A 19,286-nucleotide genomic window follows, 5' to 3' on the forward strand; every position below is an offset into this window, starting at 1 on the left:
TTTCCTCCCCCCCCCCCCGGAGCCATTTGTCCCCTAAGGAAGAAAACTTGCCCCCGATGATCGGCTTAGCCTCCACGAGTAAGAGCCTCCCGTGAGTTGCTTCCTGTGGGGAAAGCACCTCACCCCCCTCCCCTCCTCCGTCCCCGGCTAAACCAGAAGAGCCGTGGAAGAGAAGAAAAGTTGCACCCGGGGCTCCGTTCCCGCTCCACCTCTGAGCAAAGGGAAGGGAGGGCGAGCGTGTGTGTGTGTGTGTTTGCTTGCAAGGGAGGAGGGGAAATGTTGCTGCTCGCCTTCTCCCTGGAAACGCTGGCGGGGCTGAGGCCAAAGTGAAGCTGCGGGCGAGAAACTTTCGTTGCCCGCGCCTGGGCTATGAGCGACCAGTGATGCTCCTTGAGAAGCAGCAGCAGCAGCAACGGCGGTGGCGGGCTGTGCTGGTGCCGCATTGTGTTTGCTGAGGCTCCTCCTGGGCGGTGGGGGCTCAGCAGCGTCCTACGAGGAGGAGGAGGCGGTAGCAGCGGCAGCGGCACCAGCAGCCTCCACTCGCCCACCTCCACCAGTGCATCCCCGAGAGAGTGCTGGCTGGTGCGTGCTCTCGCTCTTTCTCTCTTCTCCGGCCTCAGTGCAATGTGAAGCTTGCACAACCCTGGTTTGCCAAGGACTTGAGGCTTCAAGCTAGTAGTAGTACATGCATCCGATAATCATCTTCTCCTACAAAATGGATTTTAGCCAGAACAATCTGTTTGGTTACATAGAAGATCTGCAGGAACTTACTATTATAGAAAGGCCGGTACGCAGGAGCCTAAAGGTATGTATGTCGATATGTAATGGGGGGGGGGGGTAATCTATAGGTCTCTGTCCCCTAAAGGGGGGGTTTTGTAAAATTCTTTCAAATCAAATGGCATTTCAGATTGGGATCTGTTGCACAAGCTCAGCTTGTTTTAATTTGAGTTTGATAGATATTGGTAAGAAGAATTCAGTGTTTTCCCATAATGTTATCCGAAATACAATTTTACATACAAGAGAAGCAGCCCAGATGCTGTGTGCTTTGAACTTGAATAAGGTTTTATGCTTATATAATTTTGCATCTTTGGTGTTCTCATGTGTGTCATTCCTTAGAGAAAGTCAAATTCTCAGTTCAAGTGCACTGCCTGATTTTTTGAAACATTATCAGAAATGCCAAGGCTTAAAAACCAAAGGCCTCAAAACATTCTGCCTTGGAACAGTTTTATAGATTTCCCGGAGATGGTTCCAGAGAAAGTGACTTAAAAATTACAGCCTGTCAGTCCGATTGAGGAAATGGGCAGGGAACACAGCTAAGTAGATTGGAAGGTATAAAGTCCTGTGTTCAGTCCTGACATTGCTAGTTAAAGGGTCACAGCTTGTCTGAGAGAGAACCTTGCCGCCAGTTGGAAAAGACAGGAAGACTGGACTTGGTGGTTTGCTGGTTCTGTACAATAGCAGCTTCATAACCGAAGAGCTCTTGAATTTTCTGTGGGTATCCACTTACTTGCAAACGCTCTGGTCTTTTAGGCTGTAGAGCATAATGCCATCATGCAAGGCATGCTTACTTTAGAACAGATCACACCAACCACAGAGATAAAAGGGGGAAAAGTCTTTGCAGATCTACTCAGAAGTAAGTTGCATTGTGTTCAATGGGGCTTACTCCTAGGAAAGTGTTTTTAGGATTACTGCCTGTGTTTATAATGGTATTGGGTAAAGAACTAGATTGGAGAGATTATAACATGGATTTAAGAACTTAATAATGTTAATTTGTGTTTCACACTTGACAGACACCAGAAGAAATAGAAAGACTGACAGTTGATGAAGAACTCAATGACATTGAAAGGGCTGTTTATCTGCTCAGGTACTTCTTAAGATGTTATTTTGGATTTTTTTTTACATTACCTTTTTAAAATGTTAATGTTTCCACCATCATGCTTCATTCATTTTTGTTTTTGTGTTTGTATAATAGTGGCTTTTTTCAAAGTGTGTGATACTAATAGTCCACCGAATGTACATGGAGCAGTTGCATAGGGATGCTTTGTGCAACTGCAGATGCTTTGTTATCTGTTGGCTTTTTGTTTGCCCCTCCTCTTTGGCCAGCTGTCCTGCTATAGGGTTTTTAAGGATTACCAAATTGTAGTAGTATTGACTCTTCAACAACAAGAAGGATTGACAAGACTAATAACTTCATATTCATAGTACAGCTTTGCTTCGGAGACTTTGGAGGAAGGAACTTTTTAAGGGATCTGGAAGGCCCCAGATAGCATTCATTGTCTTTCTAAGCAGTGTGACGCTGTTCTGTGGCCTTTGACTTGAAAGGGTGTAACTCTCTTTAGGATTGCACTAACTGATACTTACCTATGTAGGGTATTTTGTCCCTTACCTCCCTTCTCATCTCCTTGAAACTCTTACTTACAGATCTTTAGGTGACTTGAGCATTAATTGTCTGCAACTTATTCCTTTTGCCTTGCCTTAGATATCATCTTTGAAGGAGGTGCTGTGCTGAAGGATTTTGATTAAAACACATTTTTATACAGTGCTCAGTAATTGAAGTGCCAGCTGTAAGCTTCCTTTCAGTTTGATCAGCTATTTTTAGAACTCTCTAGAGCCATGTTTGCCTCGATCTTTAAAATGTAGTTTGTGCTCTGCTAATATTATCAGTTTGTCACTCATCAAGTCAGCATTTTAAGCAGCCGGTTACACATTTGGTAACATTTGCAGAAGGGCTGTGGCTCAGTGGTAGAGCATCTGCTTGGTATGTAGAAGGGCCTGGATTTCATCCATGATATCTCCGGGTTTGTTTTTCAAGATCAGGCAAGAGGTGATGTGCAAGCCCTCTGCCGTTCTGAGTAGATGAGGAGACAATACTGACCTTGGTGGACCAATGGTCTGATTCAGTACAAGGAAGCTTCATGTATTCATTGGTCTAGCATTATCGTCCACCTTGCCCTGCCCCTTCAATTTCTCATCCAAATGTTATTTAAAAGAATTTGTAGCTTGAATATACCATATTGTTTTTTCAATGCTCTGCATAAATGCTATATAATTTATTCAAATATCTGAGTATTCATGAAATCCGGGATATGCTTCCATGTTGTTTGGATATATGAAGTAATTTTTGTGTATGGCTTTTCCTGCTTCCACTACACTCAGTTCAGTCTATGAATGTAAAACAAAATCTTTAGTGAATAGTTAATTTCAACAGATCAGAGGAAGCCATTTTCTGTAATGTGCTTTTCTGTGTGTTGGGGACTCCATGACCAATGCTGGCTCATGCCTATAGCTTTCTTCATGCACTGAAGGGAATAAGAGTGTGAAGCGTCATCTCTTGTGATTGGCAGCCAATAAGAAACCTCTGGGTTGGATGGGCCTGGAGTAAGTACAAGGAGCTCAGCCTTCTGCCTTTGTCTCGTCATCAAAGCCAAATCTTGTGAATGCCACACTTCAGCAGCTGCTAACCTTAGGGACCCTGCGCCACGGCACTTTCCAAATATAGATTTGGGTACAGGTCTCTACGGATACCGGGTCCTGACACCACAGTACCTGACATTTTCCATAGCGGTAAATGCTTTCTTTCCTTTCCTGGTTTGGGATCACATGTTCAGCAGTGTCATCACTCGAGCTTTGTCTTGTTCCGTGCCATTTTCAAAGTGGGAGCCATTAGCACGGAGGCACAGTTGCTAGGGGCCCTCTCTGACCCCACAGAATCCGGCTTCTGTGTGTCTCGATTGTGTGGGCATGGATTGAAATAATGTCTGCTGCCCAATCAGTGCCGAAAAAGCAGCTCTGGAGGCAGTCATTAGTGACTCAGTAGCACTCCTTCCTTACTGTTGAAGTAGTCTGTGGGTGCAAGACAAAGGCTTTTCTCCTTCTCCTCCAAGGAGTAGAAACAGGTGACAGTCTGCCTGTGAGAGAAGAAGATTAATGTGGTTCCAGTGGATGCATGTGTGTGTTTCTGAGTGTGTCTGTAGGCTGCAATTGTTACTTCAAGCATAAGGAGTCTGATTAGGATGAGTTAGTAACTGCTTATGTAGCGAAAGAGCTGCTAAGATTTATGTACACAGCCATTAAATATTTGCTTTTCTGTTGCTTTTATTCTTATTTACTTTTCAATTTCCTTCCGTCCCACCACACAACTTGTTCAGGGAATGGGTTGAATGGAGTGCCGGAGTGGTGTACTGCTTAAAATGTCAGATTAGGAACTGGGAAATCCAGGTTTGAATCTCCGCTTGTGTCATGGAAGCTCGCTGGGTGACCATGGGCCAGTCACACACTCTCAGCCTAACCTACCTCACAGGGCTGTTGTGAGGATAAAACAGAGGAGAGGAGAATGATGTAAGCCACTTTGAGTCCCCACTGGGGTGAAAGGCAGGATATAAACAAAGTAAATAATTTTGATGGGGCATTTTGGCCTTTAGCAGGAGGGGGAAGATGGAGAATTTGTGTTTCCATTGACCAAAGTGCTTCTGTCTGTGGAAATTTTAGGTGGGATATAAACAGATAACTGTGCCCAGATGTAATTCCACATATTGGTGGTTATCTGCATATGACTGGTCCTTTCACAGGATTCACTCTTTCTTGGCAATTATGTATTTGGTTTATTTTTTTTTCCCTTTTGAGACAGATAATGAAATGACTGTATTGTTTGGGGCCCAAGTAATTGTCCCAGTGTAGCAGTACTATGCCTTGTTTGAGAAATAAGAAGACTTGGATCCAGAGGAGGATTTTTGTGAATAGAAGCTGAGTGGGTGGGGCGGCAGAACTGCAACTTCTCCCTCATGCTATTCCACTGTTCCCCCAGGACTGGCATTTTGGGAACATTTGGGGCTGCAGTGAGGAAGAGGAGGTTGGGAAGTCAGTCACTGGTGATGGAAGGCCCGCCCATCAGTGGAAGTTACCACTGGATCCAAGCCATCCTGCTCCTCAGTCCATTGCCTTTTTTCTCTCCAGTGATACTGACCTTGTCTTCCATGTTGATCGTTTATCCTATAGCGCTCTGTGTAATGCACCTCTTGTAGGCTGACCAAATTCTCCAGATAAACTTTTTCAAGAACCTCCTAAGCACAGTTTGTCCTATTGAAATCCATATGCAACGTATTAACCTATATGCAGAAGAAAAATATCAAACCCTTGTGTGTATGTTTTGATCAAGCACTTTGTCATAGGGGAGCCCATGCTTGAAGACCAATAAAATCCATTAGCATGTTTGGTGTTGTTCTATCTAAACAATAATGTTAAGAGTTGTAGTAAAAGAGCCAGTTTGGTGTAGTGGTTAAGTGCGTGGACTCTAATCTGGGAGAATCAGGTTTGATTCCCCACTCCCCCACTTGCAGCTGCTGAATGACCTTGGGCAAGCCATAGTTCTGTCAGAGCTGTTCCTGAGCTCTCTCAGCCTCACCTACCTCACAGGGGGTGTGTTGTGGGGAGGGGAAGGGAAAGGAGTTTGTAAGCCACTCTGAGTGAAGGGGCGGTATAAATCCAATCTCTTCTTCTTCTTTTTCCTTCTGCAGAGTATTGCTTATTCTTATCTATGAACTGTGCTGTCATTCTTCAGTGATCTGTGTTTCTCCTGAAGACTAAATTTTTGCTTGTTCTTGAAATCCTGTTTTCTTTCCGTTTGCTAATACCCAATTAAACATCTTTTAGCCTGTTTCTGGCAGAATATCACTATTGGCTTGACAGAGCAATGTACTATATATAAACCAGACCATAGTGAGAAAATGGGCACTATCAGATAGGCACTGGAGATATAGTATGGAGAGGATTCTGTAACAAATATTTGCTATATAATCCTTTCTATACTATACTTCAGGTGCCTGATAGTGCCCATTTTCTCACCATGGGCTGATTTATACTGTACTTGTGCACATAGGCCATACATATGGTAGATGCCTTAGTGGGCCTGCATGTGTGCTATACGTGTGTGGTGGGGGCAGGAGTTCTCACACGTGTTTAATGTTTATAATGAATTGAATCTTATCTATGTATTATTGAACACAAGTAGATCCTGCCTTCATGATTCATCTGCCGCCCCCACCCACCCTTTTTTTGGTGGAAGGACAATGTGAGTGAGACTTACTTGCATACAAATGTATGCACTGTCAGGATTGTGCAAGTCTGAGGCTTGCTTCCTTGTTCAGTTGTACATAGAGTTAAACTGGCATGGTGTTAATTGGCTCACAGGTAACAGATTGCTGCTGTGTACTAAATCGGTGCCAAATGGTAGAGCTGTATTTATTTGGCAAGAAAAAGCCTGACTTGTTTGGAAACCTGGCCTCCCAACTTTGCTTGCGTATATTCCATTTGAAGTATTGCACCTTTACCTATGCATCCTTCTAAGGAGATGCATCCCTCTGAGCCCACTGAAGTCAATGGGTTTAGCAGGGTGCCCACTCTCCTTAGGAACACACTGCTAAGTGTGCTAGATATGACTGGCAGAGCAATGAATGCCATTTCTGGTTTGTAGAGAAACCTATATCTTGAAGGTAACACCGAAGTGATAGGCTTTCTTTGAGATGGTGCCATGCCGTGATTCTCTTGTGCATGTTGTGTTGCTCTTCCGCAATGGTGTATTTTGTAATAAATAGATAGGAACAGAACTGGTTCAAACAACAACCTCTTCATTCCAATATTATACCATGTCAGTGGCCACATGTTAACATTTCAACAGCACGAGGAGCATTCTGTTCTCATTAAACCTCCTGTCCTTCATGAACCCATCCATCATTTTTCAAGAACTTTGGTATACCAGCCCCGTTGATACTATAAATACCACAGTGCTGTGTTTCACAGGGCACAGTGAGTACAGACTTTGTCAAAAAAACTGCCATAGGAAGAGATGTCACTTTTCCAAGGCAAGTGGCTGATTTCAAGACTGGCTTGTACTCAGGCCTGGGTGAAAACATGCTCTATCCTAGTACCTCAGATTAAAAATACAAAATACTCCACTAAATTATGTTTCACTGATGAAACAAAAATACTGTAATTGAGAAACAATTTAAATATGAAATATAACATTATTCATGTAAATCCATAGTATGTTTCCACAATGAAACACTAAATACATCCACTTCAGATGTTGTACCTTGTAAGGCTTATTTAGTATTTATTTCTGTTTATTTTTTATTCGGTTAAATTTCTTTCCCTTCTGTCTTATTCAGGATCCCTAGAGCGTTTTACAACATCTTGAATGTAACTTCTGCATGGCCCTGTGCGCCTGTTACGGTCATCAGGCAACCATCTGTTGGCCACCCCAGCACTAAGGGTGGCCTGTCTGGCATTGACCAGAGCTCAGCCTTTTTCCATTTTGGCTTCGCCCCCCCCCAGAGATCCTCTAGAGGCGCTGCAAGGCCTGCCAGTTTGTCAGGGCTTTTGAGGGGTTTTTAATGGTAGGCATCTTTTAAGGGGGGAGGGAGGAGAGATTTGGGGTTTGCTGGGTTTTTTTTACTGAAAATGTTTTGAACTAGTATTGTAAGCCACCTTGAACCAAGAGGAAAGGTGGGATATAAATGTTTTAAGAAACAGACAGATAAATAATGTACATAACCAGAAACTGCGAAATGATCACTATTCAGGAGCCAAGTAGCTTGTGATTTAACCACCAAAGGCCTCCTTTTAAAAAGGACTGCTTAGCATGTGTGAAAACATGGGTAGAGAAGGAGTCAGGAGGACCTTCCTTGTCAAGGCATTATAGAATCACTAGCAGTAAAGCCCGTTGTGGAAATAAATACAACAGGATCTAGAAAGAGGCTCTGGGGGAGTGCTCTGGCTTTGGGCAAACAGTGTCTTTTTGCTGTGGTGACCTCAGCAGGGTATAATGGCAGAGTCCACTGTTTTCTCCAGAGGAACTGATCTCTGCTCCCTGAAGAGCAGCTGTAATTTTGAGTGATCTGTAGCCCTCACCTGGAAATTGGCAACAATTGTTACCCAGGACGAAATGGCTGGTTTGGAGGGTGGAGTCTATGGCATTCTACCTGTCTGATGTCCCACCCCTCCGCAAACCCCACCCTCTCCAGGCTCCACCCCTCAAACCCCCAGGAATTTGCCAGCCTGGAGTTGGCAACCCCATCTCCTTCCCAGCTAACCATCAACCTACCATTATCTGCCCCTTTGACTTCAGCTGACTTCCGCCCTCCCTTCTGCAGAGCAATTGTAATTTTGAGTGGTCTCCAGCCCTCACCTGGAGATTGGCAACAATGGTTCCCCATGAGGGACTGAGTGGTTTGGAGGGTGGAGTCTATGGCATTGTACCTGTCTGAGGTCCCACCCCTCCTCAAACCTCACCCTCTTCAGGCTCCATCCCTCAAATCTCCAGGAATTTCCCATCGGGAGTTGGCAACCCTATCAGGATTGGCCCCAATATGTTTTCTCCCAAAGGGCAAAGTAGGTGACTGGACCAAACTTAGTTGCCTACCAACAGGCACTGAGGGGAAAGTAGGGTTGCCAACTCTAAGGAGGGAAATACCTGGAGGTTGGGGGGGTGGATTCTGTAGAGGGCAGCATGGGGGGGGCGGGGGCGGAAGGACTCAGCAGGTATAATGTCATAGGGTCTACCCTCCAAAGCAGCCATTTTCTCCAGGGGAAACTGATCTCTGTCATCTGGAGATCAATTGTAGCAGTGGGAGATCTCCAGGTCCCACCTGGAGATTGGCAACCCTAGGGGAAAGTCAGCTGCACAGCAGGGGGTTGAAGAGAATGGTTTGATGGGTGCTGGGCCAAGATTGGCAACAATAGTTCCCCAGGAGCAAATAGCTGGGTTGGAGGGTGGAGTCTATGGCACTGTAACCTGTCTGAGGTCCCCCTCTCCGGCCTCCACTCCTCAAATCTCCAGGATTTTCCATACCTAAAGCTGGCAACTTTATCTCCTCCCCTCTCAGTAGCCTCTTATTTTGCCTTAAATTGGTTTTGATGCCAGCAGAGTGAGAAAATGCCAGAGGCTCTGGGTGGGTGCCTCATCGTAAATGCACCAAACAATTCCTAAAGATTTGCCAAAACACTACTCTGTCGACAAATTGCAGCACTTTGAATTAGCACCAGAGCTTTAAGAGCTCTCCAGCTGTCACCTGGAGACTGGCAACAGCTTGTTTGGAGGGTGGGGAGTATGGCATTGTATCTGTCTGAGGTCCTCCTCTTTCTCTTCCTTCTCCTCCTCCTCAGACCCCACCCTCAGCAGGCTTCATTCCTAAACTATCCTGGAAGTTTCCAACCTGGAGTTGGCAACCCTATGTCCTTTCCAGGCAACCATTAGCCTAACCTTTATCTGCCTGTCTGTCTTCAAGTTTACTCCCCCCCCCCCTAGCCTCTGCCTAGGGAAAGCAGCTGTCATCATTCTCCTCTCCCCCTATGAGGTATGTTAAGGTTGAAAGTGTGTGAATGGTCCATAATTCCCCAGGCAGCTCTTAAAACATGTTCCTGGGACCTACACACCACCAGACATTCCAACTGCCTTGCGGGTGGGGGGGGGAGTATGAGGTGTGGAATGGAGTGAAGCCCAATCAGCTTCCATATGCAAAAGACCTTGAAGGTTCCATATGCAACTGACATTCCAACTGCCTTGCGGGGAGGGGGGTGAGTTTGAGGTGTGGAATGCAGTGAAGTCCAATCAGCTTCCATATGCAAAAGACCTTGAAACGCTGGGCGGGACTGCACAAAGCAGCCAGTCAACCCAGCCAGCGTCTTCTGAGTGGCAGTTCTTCCAGCCTAACACTAAAGGCGGGCATTTTAGAATGTTCATATAGAATGTTCTTACTCAATTATATATAAGGAGAGATGGCATTCCTATTGAGAAGGGCTTTTCTCTTGTGACCACCCACTGTACCTCCAATGATGGGGGTACCCAGACCTTTGAAGGTGACCCTGTTGTCTGGGTAAGTGCATATGGGAGGAGGTTCTTGTGGTGGGACAACACTCACACCTGGCCAGATATCTTTTGAGGCAAGACAACGGGGGCAGGCAAAGGCCCTCTTGGGAAACAAGAAGGGGATACTGATTGCAAGGGTCTGGCCATGTACAAGGCACCTGTGGCTGGCTTGGAGGGGGGCACCTCCCAGAATGTGGAAACAAACCTTTGTCCAGGAAGGAGAGCTGGTAAGGACAGCGAGGGTGAAGAACCGACAATGACACATGCCCAGGAAGCACCTTAAATGGACTGTCTGGTGGGTGGTAGTCCGGAAGTAGAAAGAGAGGGAGTGTGGGAGCTTGTAAGCTGGCTTGAGTTCCACAAGGGAAGAAAGTGGGTTAATAAATGTTTTAAATAAATAAGCTTCCTTTGGAGCATCAGCTGGGAACTTCCTGTGGATGCAGGAATATTATTTCGTATTCATTGGCAGTGAATAAAGCCACAGTGATTCTCTCATGCTTTTGAGTCTCCTTTAGTTTCTGAAGCACCCAAAGCTAGTACCATGGAGCGAAAGCCACTGCCTAGTCTCTTGTGATCTGCCACTCTAAATCGTCACACACCAATCCTGATCATAGTGGTACTGAAGATGCTCTATTTCCAGACCATTTAAAGCTTGGATACATTTATTTATTGATTGATTTCTTTCAATTATATCCCATCCTCCCTGCAAAGCAGGCTCAGGGTGGATTCCAGCCTATAATAATCTGCCGAGTGCAGATTTACAACATAAAAACAAAATAACAAAATACATGCAATAAATACAATAAAATAACTACAACACTAGATACTGTAAAATAAGTTTTACCTCAACAGACACATAAGAGCGACTCATGGGGGGGGGAGGCCAGATTGAGTTGGATACCCACTCCCTCAACTGAAGGTCTGGAGGAAGAGCTCCATCTTGCAAGCCCTGTGGAACTGTAAAAGCTCTTGCAGGGTCCTAATTTCTGATGAGAGCTCATTCCACCAGGCAGGGGCCAGGGACATGTAATTAAAATTGTACTTGGGGGTTGTCTGGCCACCTGTATAGAATAAAAATGGCTTCCAAGTGACCAAGCAGCAAAACAATGTAAATCCTCCCCTCTTTAGGCTACGAACAGCTAACATAGAGGTCCAGGTAGTGAGGCTATAAAAAAGGTTGTGGGCTAGTGACTTTGCAGACCAATTTGGAATAAATAAAGGATGTATAAGCATATGGAAATTGTAGGGAATGTGATAATGTATTGGCCCTGTCCTTGCAAAACAACACTTAGTTGTAATGTTTGATGAAGTGGGCTCTGGCCTCCAGAAGCTGAAATTACCAGAAATGTATTAAGTTTTATAAGCTGCAGCAGATGAGCATGGCTAGTATTTTCTGAACAAGACTGGCATCAGAAAGCTGAGATACTGTTTGCTTTAGTGGTTACAGCATTTGATTCCCCAGGCTAGTCCCTGTCTACCTCATAGGGGTGCTGAGGTGAAAAAATAACAGGGCCACATCTGCTGCCCAGAACCTCTTAAAAGAAGGCTGGAATAAAATCTAATACATAAATATTGTGCTCAGTTGACATCAGTGTGGTCAGAAGCATAATAACAATTGTATTTACACAGCTCTTGTTGAGTATTCAAAATACTTCTCATACATTATCCCTGTGTCCTTGCAGCTCAGTAAAGTAGGTCAGCTTTAATACCCCCATTTTGGAGACCGTGGGAGTGTGTGAAGGGAGGACATTGGCTTTCCTAAGGCCACTTTGTCATACTTCTTGGCTGAGGTGAGATTTGAAATGTGTTAGCTGCCATACTGCCCAAACTCGGCAGTCCATGGGTTTTCATATTCTGTCACGGAATAGCCTTTGGCTGTCTCTCTGGTGTTTTTGTGTCCACTGCTTTATCCTTACTGAGGTTATAAAGATTAGGAAACTGATTTTCCGTTTAGGGCTTCTCATGAGGGAAGGCACGTGGGGCTGGAAGATTTTCCTGTTCTTTGATACGACCTTCATTTCTAATGGTTTTGCCTTATTCTAAGATGAATTTTCCACATGTAATCTGAAGAGCCACTTGAGTCCCTTAGAGAACCCTAATTGGAATATGTGCCTTAATAAGACTTGTATTTGGCTTTCAGGAGAGCCTCAAGAGATTTTGTTTTGATGATCTCAATACCTTTTTTTATGTTTTGCAACTTATCCCCCACCCCCCATCAACCAAGGCCTCTTAAAAAATAGCATTAAGTTTCTAAAGAAGTATCTTGGGGAATTGTGTGGTCTTATTAAAACGGTTTTGGGAGGGGAAACTGTTTACTGCCTATTATTCATTTATTCTTGCAAAATGTCATTAGAGGTGTCACTCAAGATAACAGAGGAGAGTCTAACTAGGTATGTATCTATTTATACATTATATTATCCCAGATTGTGTCAGGAACATCATGCATCAAATCAGCCAGATACTAGGAACAGGAAAACCAAATTTCTTCTCTCAACCCTTGTATCAGTAATGGATTTTGTTTCTTTAGCAAAAAGGCTTAAAACTTAAGCACTTTCTTTTTGGGCTTTGGCTTTTGAAAAGAAGGTGGAGACAGGAATAAAGGAAAAATAAATGGAGTGAAGAGATTGAAATGGACCAAATTAAACAACCAGTCTCTTTCAAACATAAAATGTGGTCTTCCAAAACAGGTAGGCAGGAGATTTAAGGCAAGAAAAGAAAGTACTTTTTCACACCCAGCCTGTAATTAATCTTGGAACCTCATGGCTGCACACAGCTGTATAGGGCTGGGCTTTTGACTGGTCAAAAGAAGTGTGGCCAGTTGATTGGTTAAATATTGGTCCTTTATTGCTAGATAATGGTTCACTGTTTGTAGCATTCATAGTATTTACAACAATACAAAAAGGATCAACAAGTTTCATACTTGAGCAAAAACTATATTTAGACCTTAAGATCCACCTTAAGATCTCCTTAAATGAGGTGAGATCTGTGACTGCCAGGGCAAGAATATTTTTGCATGGTTGTCCTGCCCTTGTGGAATGGGCTACTATTTGAAGGGAGGGCTGCCCCTTATCCAATTCAGGCATCAGTTTACGACTGTATTGTTTAGACTGGCTTTTCCTGAATGGTTCTGATGGTGTTCAACAGTGCAGTCCTAAGAATACTTTCCTAGGGGTAAACCCCATTCAAGAGACCTGAGTAGGATTTTGCGTAGTTCCAACTCACGATTGCTCTCTGATTGTGTTACTGTTTTAAATTTGACAGTTTAATTCACTAGTTTTACTGTAAACCGCCTTGAGCAGTGAGGAAAAGTGGTATAGAAATATGCAAGGAAGTAAGTAAATATTGAATTGGACCCCATCAGCTTTTTCATTTGGTGAAAAGGGGAGGAGGGGTCCCCTTGGGTTGCCTAAAAAGGCTATGCTGGGGATCATGGGACCTGCCTGAACAAAAGCCATATGCAACTGAGGCTGTAGAAAGAAGACGAGCTGGGTACAATTGAGTGAAAAGGCCATTAACTGGATCAAAGCCATAAACGTTTATTGTGAAACTATTAAATTAATTTTAAAATCCCATTGCAATGAATTAAAGTTGGTAAACAGAAGGGTGACAACCTGAAGCCACAAAGTTTTGTATGAGTAAAAAAGTTCAAAATGTGTTTAAACAGTTAAGAGTAAAACAACCGATTGACCCCCAAGTGATTACAAACAGTTGAAAAATCAAGTAAAACATCAGAGAGATGGATCGAGCATTAAAGGCCTTAGGAAATGAAAGCTTAATCTGGCATTGAATTGGTTCCCTATAACTCCTAGCTCTTCATCTCTACCAGATCGGCTCTTAAGATGACTTCCCTTTTATATGTGGGAGGTGTAGCAGGCTCATTTTAAGGACCACAAAGCAACACAACTTAATGAAAAATGTAGAAGACAAGCACTTTAGGGAAGGAGGGGGAGGATGGCAGGAGAAACATTAGTTCCCAGGAATAGTTGATGTGGTACATAATATTGATACCTATTTGTAAATTATTGATAACAGAATCTGGGGGGGGAAAGTTAAAGTTTTATATAAATGGGGAGAGACCTAAAAGTAGGCAAAAACTGGGCAACAGTGGCTCGGCATCCATAGAGAAACAGAGTTTTTCCTGAGTAATACAAGTGCATATGGATAGGGATACGATTCCAGTTAAATAGGGAGCATCCAGATAGATGTAATCTCATTGCTGTACCAAATGTAGTGAAGCTAGAACCAGTTGTCTGTATTTGTTTATTTGAAGCATTTTGACCCACACCTAAAATCTCACAAGTCAGCTTGCAAAAATTAAACCAATAATACAGCAATAAAAAAGCAAATAAAAAGCTGTATTCGTAGTGGAACCTTTGAAGATGACTGTGATCTGTGGGGTAGAAGCAAGTGGTTCCAATTTTTTTGTGGCTTTAAAGGTGAAAACCAGCACTATGAACTATGGTGAGAAAGAAATATGTAATCAATGTTATGTGAGATTTGTTCTCTATAATTGATATCAGCTAGCAATCTTGCTGGTGCATTTTGAAGCAACTGAAGGTGCCAGATAGTTTTCAAATGCAGCTCTATGTAAAGTACACTGTAGGACTCTAACCTATATGTGATTAGAGCATTGGGTGACTGTAGCCACATCATGCTTCTCAAACTGTCTATGAACTGAATTATGGTAAACATGCTACATGCCACAAAGGAAACCTGAGCCTACATTTTTAGGCAAGGGTCTAATAGCACCTCCAAGCTACTTCTTCATGGCAAGTGTAACCCTATGTAGAGCAGGCAGACTCCTTGGTCCTTGATTATATTATTGATCTGCAGCATCTCAGTCTTGTCTGGGTTGAGATATGGCTTCACATGCCATTTGGCAAGTACGCTGATGGCAGCATTATGTTGAAAACTCCTCCTAGCCCCCCCCCCCAGAAGTAACAACTGTGGCTATTGTTTGCCAAGGTCTGTGTGCCTTGACTCTCCTCCTTTCAAATGGTCTCCCAGAACTGTGGACCATAATTGCTCCTGAACAGCCCTAGATTTTAAATAAAAGTGAAGCTGTCAGTTTAAATGCAGTGTGGTACCATAAGAAATGAAATATTATATGCTTGTTATAATTGTCACTTTTCATATTGAAGAGAAATTAATTAAGGGGAAGGAAAGAGCAAATGACTTATGTATGCAGTGTACAAATACTGAAAGTATTAGTTATGTTGTCATGTGGGCATGAAGATGAAACAGTTGGCTTTAAGAGGAAGACAGAGAATGCTAGCACTGATGTTGCTGAGTTTTCGGATGAGGATGCTCTGAGCCAGTGTAAAGCAATGGATGAGTCACTTGTACACTGCTGCTTGTCCTGAAATTCTACCGATAATTGTAAACAGTGAAATCCTTCTTTTTGTTGTTATTTGTTTCTTCTCCAAGGGGAAGAAGTGAGACTTTTCCACCTCTTCTCAGTTTGAGACAAGTGTTTTGTTAAAAAAAAAAGTGTTTTTTCCTTCTGCATCAAGCAGGGCAAAAGAATGTGTGGATGAATGTGAAAAGAATTCTGTCTGGTTTTATATAGGCTTATTTTGATTCTTCCTTGAACCACAGATTGATATTTAATATCTGTATATTAAGAACCCTCTTGAATGCCACCTTAATACCATGTCAATTTTTTGGGGGAAGTGACGTTTCTCTTAAACCAGCTTGGTGTAGTGGTTAAGAGCAGTGGATTCTAATCTGGAGAACCGGGTTTGATTACCCACTCTTCCGTCACATGCAGCTGCTGGTGTGACCTTGGGTCAGTCACAAGTTCTCTCAGAGCTGTTCTCTCACGAGCAGTTCTTGGAAGAGCTCTCTCAGCCCCACCTACCTCACAGGGTGTCTGTTGTGGGGTGGGGAAGGGAAAGGAAATTGTAAGCCGCTCTGAGACTCCTTTGGGGATAGTGAAGGGTGGGGTATAAAATCCAATCTCTTCTCTCTTCTTCTTAAGAGATTGTGTACTGTATTTCCATTTTCCTCATTATAGTGATCAGGGCAACACACTGGTATACTTTGGATGTACCTACATGCTAACCTACTGGAGGTTTAAAATCTATAGAACTAGATTTGGAAGAGGCCTTTTAGGGCATCTAATCCTATCCAGTGTCCTGCTCAGTGCATGAAATCCAAAGCTAGAGCAATCGAGGCAGACCCTGGGCTTTCTAGGCTTTACCAAAAGACCTCCAGCAATGGGAGAACCCACTAACTCTTTAGATAACTGGTTCCATTGTTCTCAACTGCTCTCACCCTTAGGAATTTTCTCCTAATGTTCAGATGTGGTTTATGACTGAATACGAATAAAATGTTCTAAAATCTATAGAACTAGATTTGGAAGAGGCCTTTTAGGGCATCTAATCCTATCCAGTGTCCTGCTCAGTGCATGAAATCCAAAGCTAGAGCAATCGAGGCAGACCCTGGGCTTTCTAGGCTTTACCAAAAGACCTCCAGCAATGGGAGAACCCACTAACTCTTTAGATAACTGGTTCCATTGTTCTCAACTGCTCTCACCCTTAGGAATTTTCTCCTAATGTTCAGATGTGGTCTACCCTCCTGTAACTTAAGCTCCTTGATTCTACTCTCAGGCCTGTAGCTACAGTGGGGCCTCTTGGGGCCTAGCCCCCTGACTTACCACCAGTTGCTCCCTGACTTACCACCAGTTGCCCCCTGAATTCCCATTTTTAAATTTTGTTTATGGTGCTTGTCGCTGGCTGCAGCGGCTCCTTCTTGCCAGCCGCGGCCGCTCTCTCGTCAGCTGGGCTCACCTCACCTCACCTCTGTGCTCAATGTCCCAGCTCATTGTGCCAGTGTGAAGATAGCAACAGACAGAGCGAGTGGGGAGCCTGGCTCCAGTGGTCGTGGGGATCCAGCAGCAGCGATAGGCAAAGGATGTGGGGCTGGGGCACGGGTGAGCACTGCCTGGGAGCTGATGGGCTGGCTGTGTTGGCATGAGGGGGGAAGAGAAGGCTGTGGTTCCCTCTGTTGGGGCTGGAGAGGACCCAGCGGCATGTGTGTTCGGATTGCAGACTGCTGGCTTTCACCCCAGGAGGCGGGTTGCTTGGAGTGTGTGTGTGTGGGGTGTGTGTGTATGTGTGTGTGCAGGGTGCCCCCCAACTCATTCAAAGGCCCCCCAAATTAAAAAATCCTGGCCACGGGCCTGTCTACTCTTGCCCTCTGGAGCAGGAGATGAGTTTCTCACCTTTTCTCTATTTTTTCCCCTTCACTCCCTCCCCCATCTCATTTGTTTTAGGTGACACCCACTTTATTCAGCCTGTCCTTGTAGAATTTGTTTTCCATTGTTTTCCAGGCCTTCTACAATATTTGTTGCCCTCTTCTGAACCCATTCCAGTTAGTCTACATCTTTCTAAAAGATTAGCACATGGTATAGAACATCATGCTCCAGATGAGGTCTCATTATGGATAGGAGTGGAACTGTTATGACTATGCTGCTGTTAATGCAGCCTAGCTTTCATCAGCCTTTCTCAGCCACATCTTGCTGCTTCGACTGCAGTCTTGAAGATCTTTTTGCGTGTGCTACTGCCAAGTTAGGAGTCCCCCATCCTATTCCTGTGCATTTGATTATTTTTGCCTAAATGTGGAACAATGTAAATGTCTTTCCCGAAACCATTCTGAATTTTATTTCTGCCTTCTAAGGTGTTGGTCATCTGCAAATTTAATGATTCCTTCCACATCTTCATGCAAATCATTGATAAAAATGTTGACGAAATCGGTGAAATAAATTAATAGGAGAGTCTAGTGCCTTGAACCCTTATACATCATTGGTCTGATGTAGTAAGACTGTTCACTATTCATATCTTTGTAAATGTGTATCGCAACTCTTGGGCTTTCTTTAGTGCCCCCTCAGAAGCTGTTATACTGCAGATATTATTGTACCGCAGCTGCGGAAGGATGTTAATTCAATTATTGGACCTGGCTCTATGTATACAATCAAGATGCATGTAAAGGAAGATGCATTTCTTTTAATAAAACATAGCAATCTAATTTTAGTAAATGGTAGGCTAGAGTAAAATGAAATAAAACTGACAATAACTTCAGTCATTAAACAAGTTTTGTTGGTTGACATCAGAACCTTGTGAAAGTAGAGAGGGGCTGTGAGCCAGAGAAAATGGGACAATGTATGTATGAACTTAGGCTAGCGAGAGATGCTAAAAACAACAAAAACGGTTCTTTTCTTATGTTCAAAGTAAGAAAAAGAGCAAGGACATGGTAGGCCCATTGCAAGGACAGGAAAGTGAAATTGTAACAGGTGATGAAGAGAGAACAGAACTGCTCAATTCCTACCTTTCCTCAGCCTTCTCTTGCAAGGGAAACAGTGCTCAACATGGCAAAAATGGAACATATGATGAGGGAAGAGAGTTTTAGCCTAGGATCGGCATAGGGGTAGTACATAAACACCTAGTTTCTTTAAATGAAGCTAAGTCCTCAGGGCCAGATGAACTGCATTCAAGGGTACTAAAAGAACTTGCAGATGTAATTGCCGAGCCTCTGTCCATTATTTTTGAGAATTCTTGGAGAACAGGTGAGGTGCCAGAAGATTGGAGGTGAGCAAATGTTGTCCCCATCTTCAAGAAGAGGAAAAAGGAAGATTCGGGTAACTACTGACTTAGAACATAAGAACATAAGAGACGCCAGTGTTGGATCAGGCCAAAGGCCCATCCAGTCCAACACTCTGTATCCCACAGTGGCCAGAAATACCAGTGCCATCAGGAGGTCCACCAGTGGGGCCAGGACATTAGAAGCGCTCCCAGTGTTGACCCCCTCCAAGCACCAAGGAGACAGAGCATCACTTGCCCCAGAGTCCCTATCTATACCTTGTGGCTAATAGCTAATAGCCACTGATGGACCTCTGCTCCATATGCTTATCTAATTCCCTTTTGAAGGGAATTGTAGCTGCCACCCCTTCCTGTGGCAGTGAATTCCATGTGTTAATCACTCTTTGGGTGAAGAAGTACTTCCTTTTATCCATTCTAACCCGACTGCTCAGCAATTTCATTGAGTGCCCACGAGTTCTTGTATTGTGAGAAAGGAGAAAAGTACCTCTTTCTCTACCTGCTCTATCCCATGCATAATCTTATAAACCTCAATCATGTCACCCCTCAGTTGTCATTTCTCCAAGCTAAAGAGCCCTAAGCGCTTTAACCTTTTCTCATAGAGAAAGTGTTCCAACCCTTTTATCATCCAAGTTGCCCTTTTCAGCACTTTTTCCAAAGCTATAATATCCTTTTTAAGGTGTGGTGACCAGAACTACACACCGTATCCCAAATGAGGTCGCACCATTGATTTATATAGGGGCCTTATGATATTGGCTGATCTGTTTTCAGTACCCTTCCTAATAATCCCCAGCATAGCATTGGCCTTTTTTATTGCAGTCACACTG

At 43.7% G+C, this 19,286-nt stretch overlaps 1 protein-coding gene across 1 annotated transcript in view; it reads left to right on the plus strand.

The window, feature by feature from the left end:
• The first annotated feature begins 597 nt into the window (after window positions 1–597).
• PPP4R4 (protein phosphatase 4, regulatory subunit 4) overlaps window positions 598–19,286 on the plus strand; it is a 128,676-nt gene continuing 109,987 nt past the window's right edge. Inside the window, 2 exon segments of the mRNA XM_015415517.1 lie at window positions 598–805; window positions 1,791–1,864. Coding sequence (XP_015271003.1) covers window positions 686–805; window positions 1,791–1,864 — 194 coding nt within the window. The 5' untranslated portion in view covers window positions 598–685.

Source organism: Gekko japonicus, unplaced genomic scaffold (assembly GCF_001447785.1).
Source record: "Gekko japonicus isolate JY-2015 unplaced genomic scaffold, Gekko_japonicus_V1.1 scaffold1684, whole genome shotgun sequence".
Classification (NCBI taxonomy): domain Eukaryota; kingdom Metazoa; phylum Chordata; class Lepidosauria; order Squamata; family Gekkonidae; genus Gekko; species Gekko japonicus.